This window comes from Anser brachyrhynchus, assembly GCF_964034855.1.
Source record: "Anser brachyrhynchus genome assembly, chromosome: 4".
Lineage (NCBI taxonomy): Eukaryota > Metazoa > Chordata > Aves > Anseriformes > Anatidae > Anser > Anser brachyrhynchus.
The window spans coordinates 39,170,998-39,191,616 of record NC_137698.1 but is presented as its reverse complement, the minus strand read 5'-3'; the positions used below and the strand labels follow the sequence as shown (position 1 = coordinate 39,191,616).

Below are 20,619 nucleotides of genomic sequence, written 5' to 3'. Positions count from 1 at the left end.
GCAATGTAGCTTACATTATACCAAGTAAGAATTATGCTTCTATACATGCAGACGTTTGAGAGTAAACATTTTGAAAAAAATGCCAGGCAGACAGCAGGAAAGATGCAGGATAGGTGAGTGCCAAAGATCAATACCAAAGTGAGTGCACAAAGTGCCCCAAAACCCTATACACACCCCAAGTCCTAATATTCAGTAAAGATCTATTTGAATGTCCTTTGGTAGCAGAGGAAGGTACTGACGGAACCAGTTGTCTCTCTGCTGGTGTAAACACACTCCTGCTAAGGAACACAAGGCATTCATCTTTCCTAGCGTATGCATAGCCACAGCTGAACAACACAATGAAGAGCTTCCATGCAGAAACCAAGGCTGATTAATAATACAGTTCCCCAAATATTGCAACAGAAATTACTGAGGAGGAATTTCCTGAGAACTTTAAGTCCACATTACAAGTTTTAATTGTGTGCCTTTGTCACAGCCCTGGAGCTGTGGTATTTCATCATTTGCAAGGTGCTCTACAGTTCTTAAGACCTCCCCACAAAATTCCAGACTTCCTGAGAAGCAATGACTCTCTGAAGAAAAGCAGTAGGAAGGAGAATGCACTGAGAATTTAATTAGCAATGGGTCAAATCCTCTACTCTTCACTCAGTTTTTACTAAGCTCTCAGTCAGAATTCCCACTGAAGTGGAGGCTTTTGGTAGACAGGAAGAGCCGTGGCCAGAGGAAGGTGCCAGTGGGGAATCAGGGACACTCTTTGATCTACCTAAGAGTGGTAAAGCCCATCCAAACCTTGGTCTGGCCTGCTTCAAAGGCCTAGGGGAAAAGGGACAGAGTGGAACAAGGAGAAAGCTTTCACATGAAACGAAGTGAGGGAAGAGGCATGGCAACAGCCAGAAAGAAAGTGAAAAGCATGAAAACAGAAATAGTGAATCAGCAGAGTGCTGCACAGGGAAAGTTTTATTTCAGAGCCTACTGCTAGCCACAGAGAGTTGCCTGTCCCTGAGAAACTGTGAGCTCACTGCTCTGAGCACTGAGCCGGGTGCTGCGCTGTTGACTCAGACGGAGGCTTTGTGAAGCACAATAGGAGAGCGTCCCCAGGGACAGAGCCAGCAGCAATAGTTTTTGCGAGATAAAATCTGCCACCCATTCATTAAAAAGCGTTCCCCTTTCTGACCCTCTGCACTGAATAGCTCCTCATGCTTCCTGTCGTTATTGCCTAGCATTATGGTAAGGAGAGAGTTGGGGCTTGTCCCCGTCTCACCCTCTCTGCCGCCAGGGGCTCTGATGGAAGAGCCTTCCTCTGCAGGTGGCTGAGTGTGTGCCAGTAAAGCTGCTCTGCCACCATGGCTTTACCCAAATGACAGCCAGCAAAAGGCCTGCACAGCCATCTCCAGGCTGGGAGACACCAAAGGCCTATGTTCATGTTCCTTGCTTAGGCAGCAACATTGACAAAGCCTGTAGAGTAAATCTGGTCTTCCAAGCAATGCTGCTTGCCTTTCTTACTCTTGGTTAGTCCCAGGCTGTTGCCTTTAGCTGCACACTTTAGTTTCTCGCTTGGAAGAAGTAAAACACATGTGAAACGTGAGGATCTAGTAGAGCTGCGGGCAGGAAGCCTGTGAAAACAACAGCTAGCTAACTACAGGTTGTCTTCCAGTACAGCATCTTTAACTTACGCATTTCTCTATGATAACGAATACCTATTCAACCACCCCTACCGACTGACTGGAGATTAGCATTCACAATTAGAACAGCATTCACACATTCCCCAAATCTGAGACCCTACCACCACCACACCCAGTACTGGACAGGACCAGGCACCAGTGCAATTAAAAGAGGCATGTTCTGCTTGGATGAGGCCAGTGCTTTGGCGGGGGACATGCTCATCTGTCATTAAAGCTCATCCTGAGCCTTTCACAAGGTTCATGCAAAATGCAATTTACAGAGAAGAGCGATCCTATCACTTGCTTGAAAGCCAAGTCTGATTTGAATAGTCTCATTGGCATGCAGAAGGAAATACCAGTTCATCCCAGTGTAGTTCCACTTCTAATCAATTACATGACAGTGCAGAGCTTCAGTTGAACAAGCAGAGACTAATTAAGAGATTTTGCTGCTATAAGCATTATTTGGTGGAGGCTAGTGCAGGGAGACTGGGGAGCGTAAAGATAAAAGCACTTTAAAAGCATTTACTTTTCATTTCATACCTTTAATTAGCTGGATAACTCCAGGGACTATAATTATCAGAATCGCTACAAGCTTACAAAAGGTAAGGAAAATCTGAATGCGGGCACTCCAGCTGACACTTGTGCTATTCAGGACCATCACTAGTGCTGCAAGGGGAAAAAAAGAAAAGTCAGAAAGAAATATTCATGCCACTGAAATCGCCACAAAACTCTTTGCCCACTGAGAGGCTGCACAGACAATAGATTCAGGTACACTGAAGGAAATACACCCTGATAACCCTCTCCCTCTGCTGCCCTCCCACCTCTCACATTTCCCTTCCAGGCTCCCCTGGAAATGCTTGAGCTGAGCCCCTCTTTCTGACCCATCCATCTCCTCATTCTCCACCTGGCTCCTTCTGCACCAAATTAAAGCTTCATTTACCCAGGTTCGTTAGCTGTTGGTAAACGATGGGCTGACAGAAGCCTGCCTTGGATGAAAAAAATTAATTGCACAACCCTTGTCACTCCATACTTCTGTATCGATGTCAGTTTGATTAGAGATTTGCATTCCAGAAAAGCGTAACAATTACTGATGACATTACTCTTCCTCTCACTCATCTAGACTGGGCATGAACTCGTCACTCACTGCCTTATTGACACCTGCTCCTCTTTTTCACCGTTTCCCCTCCTTTACAGCCATGCCACTGGAGATACAAGAGGGCCAGAGTGCAAGAAATGTTCCTGCCCATGGTGGGAATTGGCAAAGAAGACAAAGCCCAGGTCTGTGCTTTGCCAACACAACCAGCCTGGGTGAGAAGTGCTTTCATGCCCTGTCCTGGGTCAGGGAGGGCATCTCCTGGCCTTTGCTAGGAACTGACTGACAGGAGAACAGGAGGCCTTATATGGGTGCCAGTCATTCCAGCTTATGTAAACTATTACCCTGGTAAAAAAAGAATCAATAAAGCAGTCTGCCAAAAAAAAAAAAAAAAAAAAGGAAAAAATATTTACCAAGTGAATGGAAAATGTGAGTCATTTCACTAGATAAAAATTCCCTTTCCCCCACTGCTGCAGGGAAAGGTGAACGTGGTACTACAAGCCTGCTCATTGATCTGCTCTCTCCTTCCACGGCACAGAACTAACGAACGAGCTCCTCACCAGAGCCCTTCCTTCCCTCCAGCTCTCCCAAGAGCACTGCTCCATCTGCATCGGCAGCCGCACGGCGCATCACGGGACGCATGAAGTCCCACCAGAGCCTAGGAGCTAGTTTGCATTAGCTGGCATTGCAAGCCTGGCACGGTACAACCTTTCTGGCTACAAAAACAGCTGCTTTATCCCAGGCCCTTTTTATCGGCTCTGAAATGACAAGGCCAAAGACTGTATTATAAAAAAAAATCTTCTCAGTTTTAACCAGAAGCAGTTTTGTTTTAATGGAAAAGTGAGAAAGCGACAAGCAATCTGCATTCCAATATAATTTTAGATATTTTATATTTTAAAAAATCCAGAAAAAAAAAAAACGTAATTATTGTCTGGAATTATTATTTGGGAAAGAGAAGGCCCCCCACTCAAATGAACTTTTTACCAAAGTCAACCACTATTGTTGACCAAATTCAATAGAAACTCACAACATCACTTAATTTCAGGGTTTCACAAAAAAAAAAAGAGAGATTTTAAAGGTCACAGTATTTTTTTCTGAGTCACAAAAAATCTCCTGAACTTCTGCAAAGTATCACATCAGATCTAAATACTTTTTTTATTATTATTTTTTTTTTTGCTTTATTACTTCCTTGTATACATACACTTGGCAGGAAACATAAAATTCCAGGGGCCTGATTCATTACTCTATTGTCACAATATTACCCTGACGTAACTTCACTTATTTAGATGTTCAAAGTTCCCTTTAAGTCACTGCTGACTGAGATAACCCCATCTTTCCTAGGGTTTGATCACCTGAAAAAAAAAGGTAGATAAGCTAAACAGCTATCATCCAAGCAAAATATATTTAAAACAGTTATCTCACCAAGAGTGTTTAAGCTATTAAGAAAATCCAGTGCCATAAACAAGAACTGAATTTCTTCAAGTGTCTTAGAAAGTTCAGTATATTGTACTTTTCTATTTCATAAGACAAGCCTGGGCAGGGGCTAGGCTATGAGAAAATGTCAAAGAAGAGTTTCATGGGTAGGAAAACATCTGCAATTTGACATCCAGCTTATCCAGTGTTCAAGCTCACTGCAGCAGTTTGCTACCCTGACCCAGGTCAGAATAGGCAATGTGAGCATCCTCCTCCTCCTCAAGGTTTACTCATGCATCTGTTTCACCTTCCTGATACACAAGTGAGAGTGTCATCTGATGGCAAACTAGTGCAAACACTAATTTTGATCCACTCATGACCTTCCTTGCTGGTCAGCCACACACAAATCACAAGCCACAACTTTGTGGGAGAGCCACATTGGCTTGAAGGAAAAAAAATCCAGGGCGATGTTTTCATGAAGACAACCTGCGCGTGAGCAGGCTGCTAAACTTTCTCCAACCCTGACTGTGAGTACAAGCCAGCAAAATGGTTCAGCTGAGGCTTTCTAAATGAACAGAGAAAGCAAAATGGACACAGCAAGGACCTTCATTTGATCAGGAAGATGAAGGAAAGCTACACCTGCAGCCAGACCAGTGCATGGTGCCATTAGCTTTAAGTCTTCTGTAAGAGCAAGTCCCTTGCACAGCTGGGCGGCTGCACAAATGAAGATGGAAATTATATCTCAGGTCTTTGCTCGTCATCCAACAGCACTCTTCTATGAATAAGATCTTATGGAGATACTTCAAGATTGTAGAGGCTCTGATACAGGATCATAGCAAAAATCCGAAGGAAGCAGCAACTCCCCAGACAAAAGAACAGCAAAAGTAGGACTCAGCTCTAAACTGGCCAGCTGAAAGTCAGACATCTAATCTGCCTGCATCCTCAGTGAAAAGGCATTGTCCTCCAGGGGATGATTAATAACATCTCTTTTGGATGCCTAGCTAAGAGGAGATGAGTTGCCTCCAGGATGGGTCTCTTCCCCTTTTTCACCACTAACTTTACAGGGAGCGTGGGCAACTAGACAAACTAAATATCTAACTAAAAGTGAGACGAATCCTAATCTAGGGGAGTGTGGAGGGAGAACAAAATAAGGTTTGTGAACAATTGAACACAATGGTAACACTGATCATGTTGCTTTTCACGATCCTTTCCCTTCACTTAGACGCAGCTATAAATGGATAACAAAATCTAACGGGAGCAGCAGCAGCAAGCATTACATCCTGGCCTACTTTTCAGGAACATACGTGCCATTGCCTCTGCGGGAAACCACAGGAGCTGCCTTCCCCTGGCTTGTCAGGCTTTTAGGTTCAAGGCATTTACACAAAGCCAAAAGTATCCTCAATTTGTGGATTTTAATGCATCAATTAAAAGGAAGTCACAGGAGGCACAAAAGCACCCATCACAGCAGCTTTTGCTATTTCTACAGCCAAGAGACGTCTTCATTTACGCTGCTTGCCTGAAAACTGTCAGCGGGAGAGAGCAGTGTCCATAACAGCTGCCATGACAGGAGAAAAAGGCAACTCCAGGCTCACATACACATCAAATTTACGCCAGCAAAACTTTCCAGAGTGTTTGCCAGCAAACCCTGATAGATCTGTACAGTCGGCCTTGGTTTTCAAGCATGATATGGCCCCTGTCTAACAGTCACTATTTGGGTATTTGGTGGTTTTTTTTGGTTGGTTGGTTTTTAGCAGACCTCCAAAAACAACAAAATTGAGAAAATTATCCATTATTGTGGCATAAAATGCCCAAATTATGAGTAAATTTAAAAACTTTATAAATGTGCGAGTTGGTAACCTCACAGTTTAATAGATGGTTTTTGTGTTTTTTTGTTTTGTTTTGTTTTTTCTTCTGTTTGTTTGAATCCTGTTTATTTGCTGATACAGAGAACAAGTGAAAAGATTAGAACTGGCTCAGTTAAGGCTGCATGTCTATTCAGGTTATAGATCAATAGTTCAGTTCAATACATTAACACACTATAATTTATCCCTCACTGTTATGAATATACTTAAGCGTAAGATTAGGAGAAGAGTTAACAGATACAATTAAAGCAATATATGAATATAGATTTTTTTGCACTGCCTATCTCCATGCTTTGCAAAGGTCCTCTTCATTGGAAGAAGCGATAAATATGGAGAAGTCTATCAGCTTTCATTTAAAAAGAAAAATAAACTTCCAAATGTTTCTCCTAAAAAAAAAAAAGTCTTCACCATCAGAACAAAGATGGCCTGAATCCTTCTGCTTTGTGTTCTGGGGCTGTTGTGTGCAAGGAGGCAAATCTCCAGCTCAAGCAAAGTTGGGCATTTAGAAGGCCTCCTCTCCTGTATGCATTTTCTTCTATACTTCCTCCCTATGCCAGGGCACGTACAGGTTCTCTCTTCTCTACCTGGCCACTTACTTTCATAAAAATGTCATAATTAAATATGTTTGAGATGTCTGTTCTTCTCTTAGTTTCAGTTAAATTGAGTGAGTTCAAAAAAATTTTATGGCAGACTGACAGGTAGACTGAGATGTGCGTACCCCATATTTGCCTAGGTTTTTCCCCCTGTAGAGATTCATTCGAAAAACACGGAGTGAATTAAAGTGATCTCTAAGTTTGAAAATAGGCAGCCTGTGCTGCTCAGAGGCTTAGGAACCCGAGGAATGAGAAGAGAAGCTCCACATGAGCATCCTTTTCTCTTCTGAGCCACTGAAATGTTCAGACTCTTTGTTTCAAAAAATAAAAGAAAAGAAAAGTTACCATGAAGAAAGCACCATACCCTGGAACAGAAAATTTGTGTCTACAGCTCAGGACAGGTATGATTTCAGGGGAAATTTTGTACCCAGCGGATGTTTTGCTCCAAAAAATAACAAACCAAGATGGAGATATTTTTAAAGGAGAAGAAATATTAGGTTTAAATTGTAGAAAAGGATATTTAGGTGAAAAATGATTGAGAAAAAACTTTCTTGTGACAAGGACAGAAAAGAAATGGGCTACAGAGCTGGGTGAAGATGTAGAAACTCCTTCTCTGGAGCTCTGAAGACCATTTTATACAAACATCTGTCAGAAATTGTTTAGGTACGCTGACTGTGTTTGAGAGCAGGGGATCACCTAGAGATTTTTCAAAATCTCTTCCTGACTTTTCTAGTATGATCAGAAATGACAAGGTAAAACTACAAAATAAAGTTTCACTCAAGAACAGAGTTTAACGGTGCTTCTTACTACCTTTCTCCCCACGCAATAAAGACAGATATGTAGAAAGTGCTCTGTCATCAGACGTGGGTGGTAGAAGTGACCAAGAGTGGATAAGACGACAAAAAGCACATCAGTTCACTTTCTGATTAACGTAATACAATTTTCAGTGGAAGCAAACGCTACCTTTGGCACCGTTAAATTGGATTATAAGATCTTCAGGGCTCCGATGTGTCTGTGAGGCTCAACAACATCTTAATCTTGCCTATCGCTCTGCCTACATGCACAGTACAAAACATTCATAACAATTACCGCCCCAACAGCTAATTGTTACAGTACGAGATTAACAGCCATACATCCTCAGGTACCTGAGCTTAAGTGTAGCATGTGATCAAAACCCACCAAAAATGAAACTCCGCTGCAGAGCACGCTGCAAAGAATTACACTAAAGCCCCAGCCTGACACGTCCCTGTTTCTCTCAGCACCATCCCATTCACAATTACAAACTTTCTCCAAGAAACTCTCGCTTCAGTGAACCGACAGCTCATCCTACCTGCTCTGCACAGACCCTTGGTCACCATAGGAACAGTCTGCTGTGAGCTCCTATCTCCCTTTAGGGTGTAATTATTTCTGCATATCTCCGCACCCCCCCTGCAACGCTACTTCTTTGTTTAATTACTTTGTGTAGCCCTGGCTTATCACACAGATTTTCAATTAAATTAAAAGCAATAAAAATCTATTTTAAATTGTTCGCTTATTGTGCTTGAATCGCACGCACTTAACAAAACACTTTTAATGGAGTCCTCACTTAACATTCCTTCTGTCACAGTGACCTTGAAGTTGCTGAACATCTGTTTCACCCTTATCTCTTACTGAAATATTTTAGACAGATGTAGCCATAAAAAGTCATTGACCTCAAAATTCAAGCCCTTAATTCAATTATTCCTATGAAACCTATAGTTTGTGCATAATTAAGTCAGAAAGAAATGCGGTCACATACTGCTTTTTTTAACACTCCTGCCAGAAGAGCGCTCTTACCAAGAGAGCTCTTACACAAAGCCTCAGTAACCTGTGGACTGCAAATTTCAATGTCAATTGAACTCTCTACCCCAAAGAAAGAAAAAGTAATCCAAACCTATTACTGTGCAAAATTAAAGTGGTCTCCTGTGTGCCTTTGATCACTTTGCAAGTCTTAATTCCTTTTTCCAGTCCTTTTGTTTCTGCTATGTGCACTGGCCAAACTGAAAGGAACAATCTGTTACTAATTACTCAGGTCTGCTCCACAGTCTCCTCCCAGCACAGCTGAGTGAGTGTGTGTGTGTGCGTGTGTGAGGAGCATCATCCCTGGTAATTGCACAAAGATGGAAACAAGCCTCCAGTGCCCCACGGAGCAGAGACTCATTTACACGCCAGTCCAAGCAGACTGAAAAGTTCCTGGTCTAGGGGTAGCCTCCTTCCCCCCATCAGCTCCAAACGATACCTTTACACTCATTACTTAGCAAAAGGAGAGCAAGCTGCTGGTAACCAGCATGCATTTTCACCAAACTGTACACCCTGCTCCCAAAGTCCTTCAGGTTCCTGCCTCCCGAACTACGATGCCTCAGTAAGTTTTATCACTATGCAGGACAGGGAGGGACTAGGAAAAATGATCTCATGTTGCCTGTGCTCCAGTCAAGGGAACTACATTTCTTCGTGGCATCATATTTGGCAAGTACTTGCCTCCTAAAACAGAGGTAAAGCGAAGCACTTAAAATCAAGTAATCATTCTTTCACATATCTGGCACCAGCTCACCATCTCTTAGGGACTAAAATTGCTTCCACAAAAATAACGAGAGTTTTGCCATTAATTTCAGTGGCAACAGAATCAGGGTTAGCAATAGATTTTCTCTACCATTAATAAAGTCTGCTATTTTTTTTACTATTATATATGTTCACAAATACACAAATTGAGGCAAAAAGTCATGCTGATGCCCTTGGCATGGGATGCACAATCATTCTGTAGTGATTCACACTGAACGACTACCTGTTCAGTGTGTGATTACTTTTTTTTTTTTTAATTTACATAATCTTTACTATTCCTGAAAACTAGAGTTGGATACTTACTGATGCCAACAGCTGTAATAAGTTTGATTGCAAGTTCTGGGATTTCACACTGCATAAAGAAAGGCTCCAAAATATACCGTCCAAATGCCAACGATATCACTGCTGTGGCAGCAGGGCTAGGGTGAAAAGTAAGAACAAAACAAAAAATCACAAAATTAATCTGCAGTAGTATGTAAACAATACCCATTTTGAGATTATACTGTAAATTTATTATTACAGAACTGCAAAGTGTACCTAACTTTGGTGCCTGTTAGCAGCTATGCCACCAGGTACCATGATTTCTGAGCATAACAGACAACCATAAACAGTTTGGCTTTGCTCAGTGATGATGATCTTGCCAGCATCACTTCTTCCCAGGTTCACTCTTAAAACTTTCTTGCTGTGAAGAAAGGAAATGTATCAATACAAATTTTCCTTGCCATGCTTGAAGTGAACGTGGCCACAATTAAATTGCATGGGCAAAACCCTGAGTGAAAGTTGTTGGGGACTGAATTTTTAGTGGCAAGGTACATCCTACCCCTCACAGACAAGCAATTAATCTCAGTGAAGCTGAGAATTCCGCTTTACTGAAATAAGCATCCAAAAGTTACCCAAGCCTACTAATAAATATGGGACAATGTAAAAAAAAATTAATGAAAATGCTATATCCTAAAATGCAAACAATTTTAATAATGTTTGCTACTTTTATTGAGTAACAACTTTCCAACACTGTGAGAACAAAAATCCTCAAAGTACAGAAAGTCCCTTCCATGAAACAGAGGGAATGCAAGGAAAAGCAGGCATGCAGTTGTTGCATCTACAAATTTGAAATAATATTCACACAGCCTTTCTCTTTGAGACAAGCTAAATGTTTGCCAGGAGCCTTAGCACTGGCACGTATTACCAGTACTTTGCCCTGTGCCTCAGATCAGACACTGTCTGCACATTACAGTCTCAGCGGTCTGTTCCCACATGCCTGGGGAGGACACTTTTCCCCTCCTCAGGACAGCTGGTGGTAACTGTGCCTCGTCACACTTACACACAGCAAGGAAAAAAAAGGTATTTGATTCTGCCTCAAATTGTTTTTGAGTTAAACAAGAGTCCACTCAAATTTGTTATGAGGAATCCAGAGCATTTAATAAAACAATGCCTTAAGTGCAGAATATACATCTCCCAGATGAATTTTAACAAAAATATAGTTGCTATAGAGCAGTGTAAAAACTCTGCAGAGAAGTTATTATTCTTCATCAAATGCTAGAGGAATTTTCCACAAGAGAGCTTTGCCTTTGAAACAAAAAGCACTTTCTTAGCACCATGACTCAACCGAAAGGTCACACATTGTGTTGGACCAAACTGCAGGGGAGCACAGACCAAAAGCATCTTCCTAAGAAAGTTTCTGCAGAGACAAGTGAGGATTGCTGCTTGTGTACACCCCACGCACAAGAACCACCCCTCTCACTGGCCAACAACTGGCTTCACAGCTGCTGCCTTTGCTACAGGCTGAACGTCCCCTGCATGAGTTTTACCCATCCATTTACTGTCTATACCTCGGTGGAATATTTCTGATTTACATAAGCAGATCACCAGGCTTCCAGAATTTGAATGCTGCAGACTGCCAAAAGCAGCTTGAACTGGCCTGGATCAGATAAAGGATCAGATCTTTGGAGCTTTCCCAGATCTTTTTCCTCAGTCTCTACTTCTTCCCCTAGAACTTGGATTTTTCCCTCTCATTTTAAGAAAAGCCTTAATAAAGTGGCAGTCACTGCTAGCTCCACAACATTTGTTTTTAAAAACAGAGCTCCTTTATACCTTTAATAAATATCTAGTTAGTTATACCTTTAATAAATATCTAGGCCTCCTGTGTTCCCACATTTGAGGGGAGATGGTGGTGATGGTGTCCCTGGCCAGCTGAGGCAGACGTTGAAGGGATGGAGCATATTCCTTTTTACTGCAGTCAGAAAGAAAGATTGGCAGGCTCCTAAGATCTGTACATTCATGAATGTACAGAAAGCTAATTAGCAGCTTTCATTTAAGGGCAAGAAAAAATAAATAAATAACAGATAGAGAGAAAAAAAAGCCACTGGGAGAAGGGCCGGCCTACCGCCGGCAGCACATACCAGAGGTGAGTAAGTCACCTCTTTGGCGGTGCGCTCTTACCTAACCTGGGTTTAGCAACCACCATATACAAGCACTACAGACAATGTGTTCACACAGCCATCTTCACTTGCTGGAAAACTTTTTTTTGTTTTGTTTTTAAGGTATGTAGTACACCCACAACCTGACTCCTGGGGAGAAAAGGAGTTCCTACGTGTACTGGATGAGGAACAGCGTAGCGTAAGGCACTTCTGAACACCGGGGGATGCTAGCACAGTATAGTCAGTACACGGGCAGAGTTTAAGTGTGTCCTACACTGTAAAAAAGGGGCTGTAAAGATATATGAGGAGAGGAAATGTTTGTTTTGGTTGTGGCTGCTTCAGAAGCCTGTGGGTGTGATAATTCTGTGTCTTTTAGAGGAAAAAAAGGCTTAACCGAGAAGCGTGTGTGCAGCTTCACCCAGTGAAAACACCGTAGGTGCATACGAAGTCCCAAATTCTTTGATAGCAGAAGCCAATTAGTTTACGATGCCAGAGTCAGATAGAAGACTCTACACAGAGTGTCGGCAGCGCTGCTCTGATCATCACAAGTTATAACAAGTATGTCTCCCTTGCTGCCTCTCAGATTTGATGATTAAAGAATCCACTGATGTTCTTTCCCATGTGCAGGATGATTATTTACTGGGTGTGGGGCAGATCACAATGACTAAGAATGTTTTTATGACACTCCTGAGACACTGTCATATGTACAAAGTTTTTTAAACATTTCATGAGGAGAGGAATTTCTGAAGTCTCGTTTCTTGTGGGTACTTATGCCTAAGCTAATAGTGTCCCCCCTGCCCAGTAGGGTGCAGATTAACAAGGGGATTTCTACCATTACTCTCTTTTGTTGATCCTCTGTTGTGCAAGGATATAGCTATGTTCACACCACTGTTTCCTTCAGTGAAAACCATAGGTCTGCTTCCTCTATCTGGTTTTCTCTTTGGCAAGAAGATAATATGATTAAGGCATCTGCTCCTTCACGACATTTGGTGGAAATTTTGCAGTTTGTGCAAGGGTTACCGATGAGTGAGGAGGATGTGAGGGACCATCTGACGTACACAATTATTTCCTCTGAAAACAAGATAAGGATTTATGGATTCATAATGACTCAGCACTCTTAGTGCTTTTAAACTCAACAGGCTATGCTAGAACTTGTCAATATTATGTAAACATAGCTGTGATTTGAGATGAGGCTTGTGCTTTTGTGATTCATTTGCTGGTTTCAGAAGAGAGAGGAAAGGAGTGCTAACTAGCCTAAGGCAGGCATGGATCACTCCTGAATTTATTTTACATAAGTGAATTGCCCTTTTCTACATGTAACAAGCTCTCCAGCCTCAGCAATACTATAAAAAATTAAATTTGAAAAGGGACATATTTTAGTTTGATAAAAAGATCCATTTAAATTATGAAAATTTATTTGCTATGGTTTCATAATTCTGCATCTTCATATTGTAATATCTTACACAAAGTCGAGGGCTACATCAACCACACCACATCAGTACTTTGGACATTTGAGATATGTAAGGACTTCCTGTTGCTTTATTTGCCCAGCTAGTGCTTTTCATATTAACTTCTCTAACACACCATGAAAACAAAATAGAGGGACTTGAACTGACATCTAGAGAACACATGGTGCCCCAAAATCTGAAATGTACTGGGCAATAACTTTGCCTTGCATTATTCCTGTATGTATAGACAACAGCAACCACTCCAAAAGCCGCTGTCAAGAGTGACAAAATGCAGAGGTGACTTCTCTTCCACTGTATTTCAAGTAGGCACAGGTATTAACATTAATGGGTACAGTAAGCTTAGCAAAATTAAACAAGTAGCTGAATTTGTGTGACAGGCTGTTTTCACAGAATCTTCTTTTTGATACATACACTTTTTTTTTTTAATGTTTCAGTGCCAACAAGCAAAATAGCATTGTTAAATTCTCTGAAGCAGCTGCACTAAAAAACTTAGCTCACACGTCAAGATATATTTGATTTCTTTTGCACATCATGTATTGGAGAGTTTTCTTCATGACTGAAAAGCGTATTGCCATCAGAAAAGAAACAGAGAAAAGCCGTGATAACACTTACCGAATAATGAGTAATTCCACCCAGACTCTCACAAAAGCAGGTAATGGGCCAAAGGCCTCCAGGATATAGGTGTAGTGACCGCCAGATTTCTTAATGCACGTTCCCAGTTCAGCATAGCAGAGGGCACCTGTAAGAGTTAAGCTAAGGCATCACGAGATATCCAGAAATACCTTTCCAAACACTTGTAAGGTAAACAATGGAGCTGCTGCAGTATCCCAACTTCTGATGCATTTTAATCCTTTTTCTTTCAAGCAATTTTATAAGTTTTGAGTCATTCAGCTAGACCCGCAGTTACCCAAGCTGTACGTGTATGCAGTTACATTTACATGAAAGCCACTGAACAAACTATTTGCTAGCAAGGTGCTTCATTACTCATCTGTGCCTTGGGAAGAGGGATGACAAACTGCTGTGTCACGCCAGCCACCCTGGCTAGCCCAGCTAAGCGAAAGCCCTCTGACACACATGCTTGTTATCAAACTATGATCAGCTCCTTGCAGCCTCAGAAATCCCTGCCTCGCCCCTGAAGGAAAGGCTGAAGACTGCATTCCCTCTCCTCAGCCATGGGGAAAGCAATCGATGGACTGACATTTGGAAGCAGGAATTGCAGGTGGAGGATTTTCCTCAGTAGTACCCCCAACACCTTACATACAGAACTCTGGGAACAGCTTGGCCCTGGCTTTCCAACACCAGTGCAGCACTGTGTGTGCAACCAACACGATGGAAGCTCTGCTCATTTCTGCATTGCCTTAAATACGGACAACTTCATGTTCTCATAGCAGGGGGCTCACTTCAACACTCGGTGCCTTTACAACGACTAAAATAAAACCAAAATCATCATCATGCTGCCGCAGTGGGGAACCAGGTTCTTGCAAAAGTGGTTCGGGCCCCCTTGGGTGAGCATTAGAGGCATTCATAGCGAGCAGCAGTTCCCAGGGAGGTCCCCAAGGCTGCCTCCAGCACAACACATTGCCTCAGCCACTACGGAGCAGGAAACAGCATGCTGCAACTATGAGGACCTGCAAGAAGATTTCTTTGCCCATGCACCATCTGCTACTGTTGTTTAATGAGCCATCACCCAGCCTCAGAGCCAATGGATTCTCAGCTCCACAGGTCGACCTCATTGGCAGAGAAAAGGTTCACCACCTCAGTTCAATGTAGGCAGCCCTTTTGGTAGACTCTGAGAAGCCACGGGAAAACCAAAACAAAGTTGGCAAGCACTGAATCACACAGAGCTATGATCAGCAACATGTATGAAGTCTGCTCCCCGCCTGCTTTTATGCTACCAGACTTTAAGATGAAAATTACAGTTGTCAAAACCACCTAACGCGCACCAAGCCCACTGGAGCTGTAAGACGTTATGACACATTCCATCCTCCTTCTTTCACTTTGTTTGAGGCTTTGCAAAAACAAGACAACTTTTATCTGATCATCTTCAGCTTACCTGGAAATGTACTCAAAGAAACTCTTATAGCCACACTTTAAAAAAAAAAAAAAAAAAAACACCTATTGATGACTTTTCTCTTTCCAACCTCTTCTGGAGTAGCTCAGGATGAAATCAAACTGTGCTTTGATACATGTTACACAGCTTCAGCAAGACCTTAGGTGATCTTTGTATGAGATTTTATTATAATTAGGTCATGCAGGAAATTAAAAACACCCATGATATAAAAATTATGAAAAAATAACTGTAACAGGTCAGAGAGAAGAGGTAATATCTTTTCTGGGCCAAATTAGACACATCTTCACATCCTGCGATCTGGAAAATGCCCAGGAAAATCCATCTGATTTTTTTTTCCACAGACTTGACTTCACAGCCAGAAGATTACTACTATTAAAGTTAAAGCTAAACACACGATGCTTAAGCAAATTCTAGTTTGACTGAATCTAAAGACCAAGGTCTCAGGACAGGGTTGAAAATTGCATTTGAGGTCTTTCTTTATAGGGGAACTTTGCTTACTGGCAGGACTTCCATGCTAGCACAACAGATTACATTGCACGTTGTACCAAAGCATTTAACATTTGACCAAAACAGTTCCTAAATTTCTCGCATTGTCTGTTTGGCTTGGGAGGACTTATAGAGTCAACGCTGCCTTTAAGCTCAGAGCCAAGTTACACAGGGTGGCATTCGCATGTTCCACCTATTAAGCAGACACATGTTAGTCCGTGTTTGCCCTCTTTACCTCTTGCCAGAAAACAAGTCGTCTCTGTTTTAAATAAAGCCAATATTCATGTTAGTTCTTCAGCTTCTTTGAGATTAACTCATTAAGTAGGTCAATGGACCCTCTGTCCCACAGAAGCCAGGGTGGGGTTTTCCACTCTGAATGGGGGCTTTGTGTACAGAACAAATAAACCGGCATTCTTCAGAATTTAATACTGTTAAAAAAGAAACACAGCAAAATTAGTAAAAACTGTCACGATCGGCAGGCCAGCAACAAAATTCGCATTACAGATTTGTTTCCATCGTGCTCTTTTTTGCGACCCAACCTTTCCAAGCCACATCGTGAGTGGGGAATAAAGGGAAAAACAGGAACATAAGACCGGGGAGAGGGGTTATTAGTGTTATTACTTTGCTCCCTTTCACGCCAACACAGATTATGTCCAGTGGGTGTTATTCCTCCCAGACCTTGACCGAGCCTCCAGGGAACTGAGTCAACCTGTCTGAACATTTCGCCGGTGCTCGCAGTGACCAGCGTGCCCTGCTGCCGGGGGCCTTACAAGCAAATGGTGAACTACTTCTCACAGCTAGAAGGAAAACATTATACGTATTGCACTTTTTACGGCATAAAGCAGACATTCGCTTTTCCTTTAGGGGTCTATGAGAAACGATTTGCGCTTACAGCCTGTGCTGACACGGCACCAGGGGACAGGAATTGCACAGCGCTGCGCCCTCCACACAACCTATCACACAGCAAAAGCCTTCCGCAGCCCTATTGGTCCTCCAGCTCCACACTGTGCCTAGATATCCAATGGCAAAATCAGACAAAAAATAGAAATAATCCACTAGCTGCCCCTCTGGACCAATTAGAAACTTTTGAGAGACTTACCAAAGAGTGAGAGGATGCCACACACTGTCCAGACAGTCAAGGACATGCCCACGCTGCCTGTGTTCTTCAGGATCCCTTTGGGCGAGATGAAGATGCCGGCTCCAATAATAGTGCCAATGATGATGGAGATCCCCCTCAACAGCGTGACTTTCTTCTTCAGCACAACCTTTTGCTCCTGGGCTGGCTGCCCACTGTCCAGAGAGGGCAACCTGCCATTAGGCTGCCCCTGCAAGTAGCTCCCATTAGACGCTGTCGGCACAGCAGCTTTCCTGACCATGCTCCCGTGCCACCGGCACGCCAACGGCAGGCACAGCCAAAAAGTTTGCAGCAGCAACTCAAGGCTTTTTCCTTCCTCTGTAGCCAACTACTTAAGCCTCTTCCTCTGCCTGCTCTTATCTGCCAAGCTGCTCCTACGCGCAGGTAGGGAGCTCCTGAAGCGTGTTTTACCCTTCCGTGCTGCCTGCACAGTGCTCAGCAACACCTGTGCTTTCCCCCAGCTCGCCGGTGCTGCCCTATCATTGGAAACCAGCTCAGCTTCCGCGTGGACTTGTATTTAAGCTCTTGTCATACCAAGTTACTCCAGCTGAATGATGATGCAAATTCTCCAGGTTTGCATCAGCCATTTGAGAAACCTCTGGCATTACTCAGCACTTTTTTTTTTTTTTAAAACGGTAGGGGCATGTTGCACAACCGATCTGAGTGTGGTGGGAAGAACAAAGCCCTCGCGAGGAAACTGAGCCAGTCGAGCTCAGCTCATCACCGCCGACACCCCGAGACACACTCCCCAATTTTTAAAGCAACTCGTGCTCAGAAATAAAAGCCTGCCAAAACACAAAGCTTGTCAGAGTGTGAGGGGGAAAGGGAATCAAACGGGATACGTCATCTCTGGGTCTAATCCAATTTCTTTCTCTTTCAAGCCCTCGCAGTGAAAGTTCAGTTTGCGGGGCTGAACTTCTCGCCCTGCCGCCGCCGGTCAGCCTCCCCCGGCTCAGCATCGCCTACCTGCAAACCTCCGCAGGCACTGCCTGCACCTACCTAAAGCCTACATGCAAACCCTCCTGAGCCCGTGTCGCCTAGCAACACACCCAAATCAAACTCATGAAAAATCTAGGTTATTTCCCCCGTACAGTAATTTCCACCCAGGCAGTGTTTATGGGACGTTGGTAAGCAGCTCGGCAATGCCACTTCCCCTTAAGAAAAAACCATCGAGGTTTGCAGCGCTCTCTGCTTTAGGATCTGTCAGGAGGAGGACAGCACTAGAGCTGCTCCGAAATCAGAAAGTGCCTTTCGTGTTCCCACCGAGCTTCTCTGAGCAGACGAGCAGGCTGTCAGATGCACACAAGCTTCTGTTTCACTACCTGATGACTCAAACCCGAGGAATTAAACTGTTAAAAAGAAGAACATTCTCATAAAGCAGAGCAAAAATCAATAGCCTTCAAGCACTTGTAACCTAATCAAGAGACAGCCTGTGCCAAAGGGGAAAAATCCTGCCCAGCATAACTTTTGCAGCTGCTCGTGGCTTCAGATTAGATCAGTGCAAAGAGAAATGATCCCTGCAGTTCCTGCTTAATTAGGACCTAGGATTGGGGGGGGGGGAAGATAGCAGTAAAACATTTTATCATTTGCAAAGCAGGCACTGAGCTCAAAGCACACTGTGCTTTCAAACTTGTTTGGCAAACAGGAGATACTGGAGTATTAAAACATTGCAGCTTTAAAACTCCAGCGTTTTTAAAGCCTCATATTTTCAGTTATAACTCACCTGTGACAATTTGCACTGAGATGATCTTTAAGGTCCCTTCCAACCCAAACCATTCTATGACACAAGGCATGCCAAAGCTTATCGAGTTTAAATGCACGCAAGTATAAACAGAAGGGATTTTAGCTTTTGACTACATGCTGGTACTGCTTGCCTATTTTCTGAACACATCCTACCCTTTCCTCCACCTGCTCCTGTGAGCAGCAGCTGATCCCTGACCCTCCATATAGCTTGCACTCCTGTTCCCAGCACACCTCGTGCCTGCCCCTTGCATACACACCACTGGCAATGGCAGGCAGGACCTCTTCTTTGGACCCCACACAGTCCAAACCAAGCCAATTTTCACAGCAGCCCTAACACACGAAGCAAAGTAGCTGTTATGCTACCAGAATTGTTTTCCGTTTGTGTACATTTGTTGGGCTGTCCCCCAGGAAGATTATAAATGCCTGAAGTAAGTAACTAGATTAAACCAGGAAAAAGCATTAACCACAAAACTGGGCTGGGCTGATGACCTTCATTTTAATTTTCAAAGGCTGTTTAATGATGCGACACATGACATCTTGAAGCATCTAATAGCTTAAGGTAGTCATTCTTAACTAATGCTTACCCATTATTTCAACAGGAAGATGGCTCTGAGATCAAACCCAAAGTTCAATCAGCTCCCAGATGATCCCGAAGCAGCTCCCAGCAATCCAGCTGTCTGCATCAGCTATTCAGTAGAAATGCTGGGCAGTATAATGGTTTTCTAATTTTATTTGATCACTGGCCAGAAGAATGCAAAAATGTTCTGAATCCACATTTGCCCTTTGGACATCGCTATTAACACCCCCACACACACAGGGAAAAGTGTGCTTGCTGCTTCTGTCATGTGGGGATAGCAGGCATACAAAGCTTAAGACTGTGCAAAATTCCCATACTGAAATTTCTAAGGTGTGAATTAAGGAGGGACAGAAACAGAGAACGCTTTTTCCTAAATATTGGCAGCTTGCTACTGATCACGCTATGCACAGCTTTCCCGGTGGATGCTGTTGCATACACTGCTTCCCAATGCTGTCCATTAATGACAAACATACATTTAAAAATGAGGACCACTTTTTCTCCTCTGCATTCAAAGCCTGCTTCAAACTATCAGGACAGAGAATACTTATTTGGTGCCAAGGGATGATTTGCAGTTTCCTGGAAATTTCATAGGAATCTTCTGCCAGCCAAGCCCAGCCCCAGTGCTGGACAGGGCCCGTCACTGCCTGCTACCCCACATTACCCCACAGACTCCAAATATCTTCTCATCATCTGTAGCCCACCAGCCGCTTTCATTTGGGTTATCCATAACAGAGCAGGGGCTGTGGCATCACTATGCAACCACAACACTACAGTCAGTGTCTTTTTCACAGAGCTCTTCTGAAAGCACGGGGCTTAACCTGCCCAACATTCAGAAAGGCCCTATTCTGCCATAAAAATCTGCTCTGGAAACAGAACAAAAAGATAAAAGGTGCAATTTTCTTTAGACTGATGAAATTATTGAAAGTAATGTTTCTAAAGACGATTCTCTGAAACTAAACTTTCAACCCCTAATGGCAGCTGTCATTGTGCAGAGCCTTTTATTGTTTTTCCTCATTGTTATTTTGTTTTTGTTTTCCCCCAATCCATAGACATTTTCTCCTGAGCAAACATTTTAAAGCATAACCTAGATCATCACTGTGAAATGGTTTCCTTTTGAATCACACCATCAGCCCTGGACTACCCCATCCCTTGCCTGTTTCAGACAGAATCCCTTATCAGGTGGGCAGGCAGGCAGGCAGGGCTCCCGCACCCAAAATCTCCCAAGAGCTACAGTGCTACCCAAAGGGGAGAGGCCCCACAGCACTGCCTGACAGCTGCCACCAGGACCAGCAGTGTTGCTGGCACCACGCCTGTTGGCTGTGATAACCCCTCTGACAGCTGCCCTGCAGTACTCTAGCAGATAAAGTACTCAAGCATCAAGCGGAAAGTAAAGGTACTGCAGCGGTTCATAGGCTGAAAACACTCGATACTGCGGCACTGAAGTTTTTCACACTAGTAGAGCTTGTGCCAAATACCTGGACACTGCTACACCTTGATTCTGAAGAAGGTATAATGTGGATATTTC

General features: G+C 43.2%; 1 protein-coding gene across 1 annotated transcript in view; it reads right to left on the bottom strand.

Annotated features, from left to right (window-relative positions):
• The window catches only part of SLC7A11 (solute carrier family 7 member 11), a 62,780-nt gene extending 43,452 nt beyond the window's left edge, over positions 1-19,328 (bottom strand). Inside the window, exons 1-4 of the mRNA XM_080590261.1 lie at positions 16,739-19,328; positions 13,695-13,821; positions 9,500-9,615; positions 2,199-2,324 (exon numbers count right to left, since the gene is read on the bottom strand). Coding sequence (XP_080446387.1) covers positions 2,199-2,324; positions 9,500-9,615; positions 13,695-13,821; positions 16,739-17,015 — 646 coding nt within the window. The 5' untranslated portion in view covers positions 17,016-19,328. The remainder of the gene's footprint in view (positions 1-2,198; positions 2,325-9,499; positions 9,616-13,694; positions 13,822-16,738) is intronic.
• Between the last annotated feature and the right edge of the window lie 1,291 nt (positions 19,329-20,619).